This window comes from Schistocerca cancellata, chromosome 2 (assembly GCF_023864275.1).
Source record: "Schistocerca cancellata isolate TAMUIC-IGC-003103 chromosome 2, iqSchCanc2.1, whole genome shotgun sequence".
In the NCBI taxonomy this organism is placed as follows: domain Eukaryota; kingdom Metazoa; phylum Arthropoda; class Insecta; order Orthoptera; family Acrididae; genus Schistocerca; species Schistocerca cancellata.
In genome coordinates, this window is record NC_064627.1 from 141,961,740 (window position 1) to 141,972,813 (window position 11,074).

An 11,074-nucleotide genomic window follows, 5' to 3' on the forward strand; every position below is an offset into this window, starting at 1 on the left:
GCATGGTTTCACAATACAAACACAGAAACAATCCAAAAATTGTTGATTTGTAATTACAACACGTGAAAACAAAAAAAAAAATTTGGTCATTTGTTATCCGTCTGTCTTCTCATCTGTCAGTCTGTGAAGACCTCTTTTTCTGAGGAATGGGTAGATGAGTGAAGCTAAAATTTATGTCGCATACTAAGGTCAATTGTTCCTTAGCAGAGCAACAAATGTAAGATAGTTAGGCAGAGCAGTCAAAAGATGCGGCCATTTATGTCACATATTTTGATACAAGCAAAATCACTCATCATACTGCCCAATGACCTTTTATTAACAAAACAACTAAGTATAAGTAGGTCTCAAGCTTCCAGTCTCCTCACCATTGCAACTAAATTCCGCCACTTTCTTTTTGTGACTTTACAGCAGTCATATATTTCTTAAATTACAATTTTGCTATGGTGAAAAGGCTTCATACAGACTATTTGAGTACATCTACAAATTCTAACCAATCAGCAAAATTCAGAGCTGTCACTGTAAAAAGGAAACTTTATGACTCCACTTTTTTAATTTTTTTTTTCAAATTTGTATGAAGTATAATCACTTACCTGAAACTTCTGGGAGTCAGATATTCTCAATAAAATCTGCAATGCATCATTACTGGTTTTACTCTTCTCCAACAAACCAACATAGGCAGCTGCAGAACTTCCTGGAGTAATCTTCTTTGCTAGTCGTAATTTTTTTAATGGTTTTGGCTGCTCCTAAAAACACGAGGTAATAAAAAATGTGATCAGTCTTCATATGGTGATCAGTGGGGGACAGCTCATCATCATTACATAGTAGTCATATCACAGCGAAGGATGATCCGGTTTCATTTTTTCTGGTCATGATCGTATAAAACAAGTAAATGAATTCCTTTGGCTAAAGTTCCAGTGGTTTTGGTGATATTTTCTGCAGTCACTATTTCAAACTGAAATTCATTTAAACTATTGACAAAGGTAAGCAAATAAAATATCTTCAGAAATGAAATCTCACTGTCGAACTTTTTTTAGTCTCCCTTAAAATTTATATCTCCTCATCTTTCACCAATTGGTTAATAGCACAAAGTTATGCTAATAGCATATATGACAAGACAACTATGGACAGAAATAATAGGATGGAAGGTACCACCACACATCAACATTTCTCTCTTTACATCTGCAGCACTCCAAACTTTTTTCTTCTCTAGACAATCCTAAAAGTAGAGATTGAAAGATCAGCAATGTTTCCAGTCTTGTTTATGTCCCTGTCAACTAATCAATGCCCCAGCTACATGATGAGTTGTTACCTTTACTCATGCCCCAGCTACATGATGAGTTGTTACCTTTACTCCTCATGTTATAAATAACATAATTTGTGTTTCACAAATGGCACAAGGAATTGTGAGGAAACAGTATGCGCTACTATAATCCTCTTCTTAATGGAATGTACAAGGTGTAGTCATAGAGTTTTAATTATCACCTGAAAAAACAAAGCTATGCAATTAACTTCTCTGTGTGTGTAGTACACACATCTGCAGTCCTGCTAGTCTAAAATACCCACACCCAAATACCAAAGACCAGTGCTAGAGGGCCAGAGCAAGAAGGCACATCCCATATCCACTTCATCAATGGACTTCACACCCTTCCCCCCTTTTTGGAACACGCTATGGTGCTGTGGCACAGGATTTTCAACGTGTATACTTGCACCTGTAAGCAAAGTAAAAGTTAATTACGTGATTTTTTATGATAATTTGAACTTTATGATTACCTCTCATATTCTGTTCTCTCTGTTGCCAAATGTGTGGCACCTAAATACATAATTTAGAGCGTAACAAGAGGAAGTTCACCTCCAGACAATCTCAATAATTTCTGGCATTGCTTCAAGATATGAGGTGCAAAATCTACATGAAGCAATTCAAATGCTACATTTCTCTGGAATATTCAAGTTCTCCCTGGCAAGAAAGGACACATTTACCAGCCTTTCAAAATTACCTGTATGTGATAGTGCATAGTCATTTAAAAAGCCTTTGAAGTACTTGGTCTGCTTAGAACTGTATTGAACAGAACACACAAAATATATCGACTTTTAGAATCTGAAAGGAAATGTGTTCAAAAATTTAAATATGCTGATTATCTCTTGTTTGTGCAATATTTTCTAGGTGTGAGAGTCAGTCCAATAAGGATAGTTTTCATCGAAGATAGCGCAATAGTAAACAGAGCAGCTATTCAGTAAGCAGTCTGCATGGATAATTTTATAAACTCCACATGGAAAACTACAGAAAATACTGTATTGCTAGTTGTACTAAAGTCAATGTCTGTGAACAGAGAATAAACAAACTGACTTGAAATTTCACTTTCCAATTCTTCAACAACACTACAACTGTCAGAGGTGGCAGATTTTTTCTTTTAGTCATTTAGCTCAGCACATAGAAGCGATTCCTTGGTTCCATTTTCTATGTGTTTTTTTTTTTTTAATACAATGAGCCAATACTGCAGGTTATAGGACATTGAGAACAGAAGAAAAATGTTTCATTGATGACAGTCTCATTAAAGCCAGAGAACTAGTTCAGTTGGAGGCGTAAGGTGTTGGAACTGACCACAGTTCATTTAAGGAACCATCCTAGTATTGACCTGACGCTATTCCCAGAAACTACAAAAAAATCTTAATCGGGATGGTCACATTCATCCTGAATATTCGGTCTATGCCCCTTCCCTTCATGACTACAGTAATATATGGTAACTATCTAGTTTATGTGTACGTTAGCTGCTCTGAATGTGGTTGTGGTCTTAAGGGTAAAGACTGGGTTGATGCAGCTCACCACACTAGTCTTTCCTGTGCACGCCTATTCCTCATTAGTTATTTGATCTACCCATCTACTCTTCAGCATTCTTTTACAGTATCACATTTTACATGCTGCTATTCATCACATTTCACTTCTGTACAATGCAACATTCCAGAAAAGTATCTTCAGAAAACACTTCCTAACACTTGAATTTGCACTAGATGTTAACAAATATCTCTTCTTCAGAAATGCTTTGACAAATCTTAATATTTTCATTTCTTTTCCCTGAACTTCAATTTCCTTTTCAAATTTCTTCTTTGATTCCTTCGCAGCTTGCTCACTGTACAGGCCACAAACCTGTACCACTCCCTTCTCAATCACTACTTCCATTTCACGTCTTCAACCCTTATAAGTGCATTCTGATTTCTGTACAGGTCATAAATAACCTTTCATTCTTTTATTTTATCCCCGCTACCTTCAAAATGACAAAGCGTGTAGTCCAATCATCAGTGTGGGGAGGGGAGAACCTCCATCCACAGGCCCCGTATAGCTCATCAGTACTGAATTACTACCGAGGTCTTCCTTTGCCAAAGGCATCACCTAGATGTTGTATGGAGGAGCATGGGATCAGCACACCACTCTCCCGGTCACTGTCAGATTTCATGACCTGGAGCTGATACTACTTGGTCCAGTAGCTCCTCAACTGGCATTGAAGCTGAGTGCCCCAGTCCTCCCACCAAGGAAAAATCTCTGGCAGTACAGGGAATCAAGCCCATGTCCTCTGAATGGCGTTCAACTGCACTGATAACTCGCTATGGAGGCAGGCAGCATTGCGAAAAACTTTCTCTAAATCTACGAATACTATAAATGTAGGATTGCCTTTCTTTAACATGTCTTATAAGCTAAGGCACTGGAACAGTATTGCTTCATATGTTCCTGCATTTCTCCAGAATCCAAAGTGATCTACATCTACATCCATACTCTGCAAACTGGAGTGAAGTGCGTGAAACACCCCGCAGTACCAATTATCAAGGTTTTTTCCCATTCCATTCGGGTGCAGAGTGGTGGAAGAATGTTTAAATGCCTCTGTGCAAGCTGTAACTAATTTAATCTTATCCTCGTGATCCTTAGGGGAGCAATACGTATGGGTTTGTAGTATATTCCTAGTTGTCATTTAAAGCCAGTTCTTGAAGCTTTGTAAGTAGACTTTCTCAGGATAGCTCACGTCTATCTATAACAGAGTCTGACAGTTCAGTTTACACACAGCTACTTGTATGAGTCGACCATTTAGAACAATGACTCATTGGTATTATAGTCATAGTACACTAAGTCTTTTCATTCTGTGAAGTCACAAATTTATATTTCTGAACATTTAAAGCAAGTTGTCAATCTTTGCACCACTTTGAAAACTTATTGAATATTTCTGGATCTTCTTTCAGACTGTAATTCATCAAAGATAACTGCATCATCTGCAGAAAGTCTGAGGTTACAATTAATACTTTCCAAAAGGTCATTAAGATGAACAGCAAGGGACCCAACACACTTTCGTGGGCACACTCGAAGTTACGTCTACATATGTCAATGACTCTCCATCCGAGATAATTTGCTGCGTACTACCTACCAAAAAGCTCCTCAATCCAATCACAAATTTTGCTTGATTCCTCGAAATCAGCTTCTATCAATTTTGGAATTATTATGTTCTTTTCCCTCAGTCATGTATCTTGCTCACCAGGTGGAACAGCTTTGTAATGACTGGCACTGCCAAGGCTATTAGTAGTTCTTACAGAATGTCTTCTACTATAATGGCCTTTTTTCTACTTATGTTTTTTAGCACTCTGTCAAATTCTTCTCGCAGTAATATATCTTTCATCTCAATTTCACCCATTTTCCCCTCTCCTTCTGTAATATTGTCCTCAAGCTTGTTTCCCTTATAGGGAATCTGTATGTTCGTCCCATCTTTCAGCTTTCCAATCTTTGATCAGTACTGGCTTGCTTTTCTTTTCTCCGAAGACCTCTTTAATTTTCCTATTGGTGGCATCCATCTTTCCTGTAGCCATGCATAATTCTACAGCCTTGTATTTGTGCTCTTGCCATTCCTGCATGGCCATTCTGCATTATCTGTCAGTCTCATTTCTTTGACATCTATATTTCCTTTTGACTCCTTCATTTGCTGTAAGTTTTTTTTTTTAATTATTATTTTGCATCTCAACAACCAAATTCAGTATGTACTGTGTTTGCCACAGATTTTTACTAGGCCTTGCATTTTTACCTCTGTGATCTTCTACTGCCTTCCCTATTTTATCTCTCACAGCAACTCATTTGTCTTCTACTGTATTCTTTTCCCCCATTTCAGTCCAATGTTGTCGAATACTCACTCTAAAACTCTCAGAAACTTCTGGTTTCTTCGATTTATCCAGATCCCTTTGCCTTAATCTTTACAGCTTTTTACATTTTTTTGTTTTTAATCTGAATTTCATAAACAATTAATTGTGATCAGATTCCACATGTGCCCCCGGAAATGTCTTGGTCTTATTGTAACACAGAAAGTATGAAATCTTTCAGTGTCAGCAGGTCTCTTCCTTGCATACAACCTTCTTCACTGATTCTTAAATGATGTGTTAGCTGGTAGGTTGATGTGGAGGAAGAGACCAAACAGTGACGTCATTGGTCCCATCGGATTAGGGAGAATGGGGAAGGAAGCTGGCCATGACCTTTCAGAGGAACCATTCCGGCATTTGCCTGAAGCGATTTAGTAAAATCACAGAAAACCTAAATCAGCACGGCTGGATGCAGGTTTGAACCATTGTCCTCCCGAATACAACTCTAGTGGGCTTATTACTGTGCCACCTCGCTCGGTGATATGTTAGTGATGATTACACTATTCTCTCTGCAAAATTCTACCAAGCAGCTTCCTTTTTCATAATTTTTTCCTAGTCCATGTTCTCCTCCTATTTTTCCTTCTCTTACTCTTCCTACTACTGAATTCCAGTTCCCCATCACAATTACATTGTCATCTCCCTTAACTACCTGAATACTTTTCTTTATCTCACTGTATAATCTTTCAATCTCTCCATCGTGTAAACTAGTGGCATATAAACTTGCACAATTGTGCTGGGTGCTGGTTTTGTGTCTATCGTTGCTATAATAATATATTCAGCATGCTGTTGATAGTAGGGTACCTGAATTTCCATTATCTTATTTATTATTATGCATACTCCTGCATTAACCCTATTTATGTTGATAAACCAATACTGACATGGCCAGAAGTCATGTTCTTCCTGCCACCATATTTCACTAATTTCTACTATGTTCAACTTCAGCCTATCCATTTCCTTTTTATATTCTCTAACCTAAGTATAGGATTAAGAGATATAACATTCCACAACCCGCCCCATAGAATGCTAGTTTTGTTTTTCTTGATGACAAAGTCCTCCTGAGTAGTCCCCAGCTGGATATTCAAATTACAGACTATGTTATCTCTGAAATATTTTACTCAGGAGGTTGCCATCTCCATTAAGCCATACAGCTGGACTGCACAACCTAACCGGAAAAAATAATGGCTGTAGTTTCCCCTTGTTTTCATACAGTCGCAGCACCAGCACATTATGGCTATGTTAGCTAACGTTACATGGCCAGATCAGTCAAGTCATCTAGACTGTTACTCCTGATGAAAAGGCTGCTGCTCCTCTTCAGGAACAATGGGTTAGTCTGGCCTCTCCATACATACTCCTCCATTGTGAGTGCACCCATGATACAGTTATCTGTATCCGTACCACAAGCCACCCCATCTCGATATGGTTTATGTACTTACTGTTTGTTAAATGATGACACCACAATGATATTACATGGACGAAGCTTGAGTATGTGTAGCAGTACAAAAAGTGATGAATTCTTCTCGGGTTATCAGCCGAGCGGTGGCGTCGTCTTGTCTCAGCGTTTCCATGAGTTTGGTACCCAGCGTCTTCGCCAGAAGCAGTTATCAGCCAAGTGGTGGCGTCGTCTTGTCGCTATGTTTCAACGAGTTTGGTACCTATCATCTTCGCCAGAAGATGATGGGTACGAAACTTATTGAAACGTTGCAACAAAACAACACCACCACTCGGCTGATAACCCGAGAATAATTCATCAGTGGAATATGCCAAGAAAGACTGCAATCACGTACAAAAAGTGCATCAAATATAAATTGGAAGGCCGAGAAATATGTATAAAGTGCACATGAATATTGCAGCCTACAACTTCTTGTGCTTAACAGGACATTCAATAAATATCAGTACTTCTTCCAATTTCTACACACCATCCACTCTCTCAATGTGATAAAGCACTTTGTGGAGAAATCACATCTTCAACTTCCGTACACTTATGAAAATAAGAATCTGAAGTATTAACGTTTTTATGTCAGAGAGAGAGTGTATGTTCTACTTTGATCAGGAAAAACAGGAAAATCCTGAAAAACTAATGCAAATTTTTGGGCTGTTATGTCAGTCTATGTGACACCCGTCAGTAAGCTCAGGTTGTCTTTCCTTACTTTTGTTTATGGTTTTCATCCCAAAATAGTATTCTGAAAAAATGTAAAAGGGGTACACTTCCTGAATTTCACTTACAGTAGATTTCTGTTGCTATTGTTCCTGTGCCAAAAGCTCCAGCTCGTGACAAGTCATCTACGCTTCCCAACCTGTACTCCATTACTGACATTTATACACACTATGTGTTCTAAAAATTTGTGCACAATATCAAAATGAAACTACAAAACCAATATAATGACAATTGGCATAAAAATTCACTAATCTTAGATATGAGTTAATAAATAAAGAACATAGGCAAAATCAGTGCTCATTGCAACTGCACAGAATACCCTAGCACACCTCCCATCAGACCCAAATTCTCAACTTATCCACACACTACAAATGTAGTGCCCTGGCCCATTATCCTCGTTACTTGTGGTGTTTTGCCGATTGCCGTAAGAGTTTGGGCCTGGTGTGCATCTGTGCTGGAGAGAGCATTGGCCATCTTGCTGGCTGCTGGATCGAATAATGGTGTCTGTTCTTTCAGACATGTGTCGGAAAAAACAGACACTATTAAATAACTTCTGTAATTTTTTACTGTCAATGTTCTGAAGGCATAACAGAAAATTTATAATGCCACAGCATTTGCAATGTCTTGTGCAGTCCAGTGGCTGGATTTGCTGACTGGCAAGATGCAATTCTGGGTTCTATTCAAACTTCTTGGCAGTATTTGTGGTGTAATTTTAGATATACTCCAGAGTCTGGGAAATCGTAAGTGTTTACTGGATATAATGCTAGGATCACTAAAGGAAATTCTGTGAGGCAGCCTGGCTAAATCTATACTCACGTGTTTGGATAATAAACATACTATCAGAATTTGTATTAACTGTGTGCTCTATTTGATGTAATTACTGCATGTGACACATGTATCTGGTGACTAAAAGACACAGCCGGTCCTGATACTGGATACTTTGAAATATTAACACTACAGTGCATCCAAATTAGGTTATGAAAAACTCATTTTGCAAATGAAAAACCCACCACCTACACACTCAGAAAACTAAGAGCTAATCTCAGTTGCTCCTTACGATCCACATTGGCAAAAGACAAAAGGATATAAAAATGCTAATGAGTCTACTACAAATCAGACATCCAACAATGTTTTCAGTAGTTGCTGCTTAGAAACAAGTTGAATGTCTGAAAATTTACACTGAGTCTCCATACAGAGCAGGTATAATGAGACAATGTGCCTCACTAGTGCCTACTTTAATTGGATGGCTTGGGCTGGTAGTAGTTCAAAAACAATGACGATATATTTAACTGGTGAGATATTTCACATGAAAATGAAGAAATTTTATGCAGATAACCCCCAGCAAATTCTCTTAGCAGAAGAACTGAAATAGTGCCCAGCTTTAGGGCAGAACTATGTGCAAGCATAAAACTACTGAATTGCTTCCACCTTAATATCTCCAAATTGCCCATTACAGAACTAAAAAAGAAATTAAAATTATGGCTCCTAAACAATCCTACATATTCAATAGAGGAGTTTCCAGATTTAATACACTCATATGATGGAAGACCCTGTTTCTAAAAATATACGAATCTCAGATCTTAGGCTGTGTCATAAACTGTAAACTACTTCATCTACATATTGCAATAGCAAATTGTTTTTATGTATTGTCCATATATGTAACATTGTTCTCTCAACTAAATTTGGAAAAAATTGCGTAGATAATAATATGTAACTCTAGTAATTAAAGCTGCGACTTATTCAGAACACTGGCACAATTTTTTTTGATCCACTTGATGTTGGATCAAAAATAAATAAGTAAATGAAGTTACAAAGACCGTGCTATTAATTTGTCTCAACAGTAACGAACATGTTAATGACGAGGCCCACGATTATTTTCGGCAGGCGCTTAAGAGTGTACCATACAAAAAAATTTGTAGGATTATAACCCTTACATTCTTTGTCATCGTTTTGTCAGTCTCAGCTCATCATCAACGGTGAAGTATCCAATTTTACTAACACTATCGCGAAGTTATGATTATAAAAATATTGTAGTTACCTGTATAACCTGGCTGTATTCAGCAAGTGCCCGCTTCTTCAACAACGCTGCCATTTCGTAACAAATCACTTGCAGAACTCACATACAATACCGGGACCGCTTTACGATATCAGATCACTTGCAGAACTCAGATACAATACCTCCACCGCATTACGATATTACCAAAACATTCACTGAGAGCTCACGTCTAGTGCTGCTTCATGTCATTCTTCGTGGATGTTTTATTGTTCAATAATGTCACTGTACACAAAACACAGTGGGCTCATTCACAAAACATTACATTCATGATTCAATTGTTCACTAAATTATTCTACTACAGTAGTGACAACTGTCCAACGACACCATTATGATTTTTTTCATTGCTTGGTTGCAGTAAAATCGCTGGCTGATATCGCCGATATTATGAGTGGAAAAATCTCCAGGAAGTAAAATTATTATCGTTGCGTGTGGACAGAAGATTTACACCAACCTGAGGTGTGTGCAAACCTGGAAGTTGGAGTTGGAGGTTTGAGCGAAACCTCTCAAATCTGTGGGTTCAAACCACATCTGTGCAGACAAGTTGGAGCGTGTGGACAGGAGATCGCCGCAAATCTGGCGCGAAACAGCTGTTTGTTCAGTCTAGTGTTTGTATTTGTGCCCACAGGGCATTAAAATGGCTGATACTCGTCAGTGTTCTCGAGAGTTTGTTAGTGAATTCATTGAAATATATAGAAATCACCCATGTTTGTGGAAGATTAAAGTAAAGAATATAGTGACTGAGACAAAAAGACAGCAGCATACAATGCTCTAATTGAAGAATTGCGGGTATTATTTCACTCAACTCTTGTTTCGATATTGCAGTTGAAAATTCCAAATCCTTGTAGCTCCTTCCTGTTGTTAGGAATCTTAATGTTACCGCCAGCCGTTCATGAGGAGAAATTGCCCTTCTCTATACAAGTATTTTTTCTCATAATATGAGGGGCTACAAGCTTTAAGAGATAATTATAAGTTTCGACATCCATCCGAAAATAATTTCGCCAGTCGTTAGGTTCGCCCTGCAACTCCCGCAGTAAATTTACGTGAGAAAACTGCTTTCGCTTTAGCAGCCACTGTCTACACCATTTTGACCGCTTTCTCTGTTTCCTGCGGTTGGTCTGAATGTTTTTTGCAACACAAGTTGCGAACACAGACCACAACAGAACTTCCTCCATCTCTATATTTCAAAATAAGTGAATTAAATTTTTGACGTTTACGGGGAGCGTAGTCGCTTGTTACTGATTTCTTTTCTACACCGACAGATGGCGGGCGAGTAGTAGATTGGGGTCTGTGTCGTGTGAACACACCACATTTGCAGCGATCTTTTGCATGTACAGACATCTGCGCCGATGTCTGCGCAGACAGATCGTTGCGTGTGGACCGGGCTTAAAAGTGGTGTCACAGGAATTTGGGTGTATTCACGTGCAACTTCGGTGACGACTCTCGATTGGCGGCAAAGTGGCCTCACTTTCGCTGTATGTGATAATAATAATAATAAATAATAATAATAAGGTTTTACTGTCGTCACGCTTACAGAAGCAATAGACAACGTCAAATTACAAAATTAAAAAAATTATATGCAGGAGTTATAAGTACAATATTAGAATAGTTTTATAAATAGTCAATAGACAGGAGATACAATATAGTGTGCCCCAGCCAGTAGTTGATCACCACCCAGTAGTTGATCAGTTTCATTCTAATCT

General features: G+C 38.3%; 1 protein-coding gene across 1 annotated transcript in view; it reads right to left on the reverse strand.

The window, feature by feature from the left end:
• Positions 1–9,680, reverse strand: part of LOC126161424 (integrator complex subunit 4) — a 134,775-nt gene extending 125,095 nt beyond the window's left edge. The window contains exons 1-2 of the mRNA XM_049917223.1: positions 9,357–9,680; positions 591–743 (exon numbers count right to left, since the gene is read on the reverse strand). Of these exons, the coding sequence (XP_049773180.1) occupies positions 591–743; positions 9,357–9,410 (207 nt within the window). The 5' untranslated portion in view covers positions 9,411–9,680. The remainder of the gene's footprint in view (positions 1–590; positions 744–9,356) is intronic.
• Between the last annotated feature and the right edge of the window lie 1,394 nt (positions 9,681–11,074).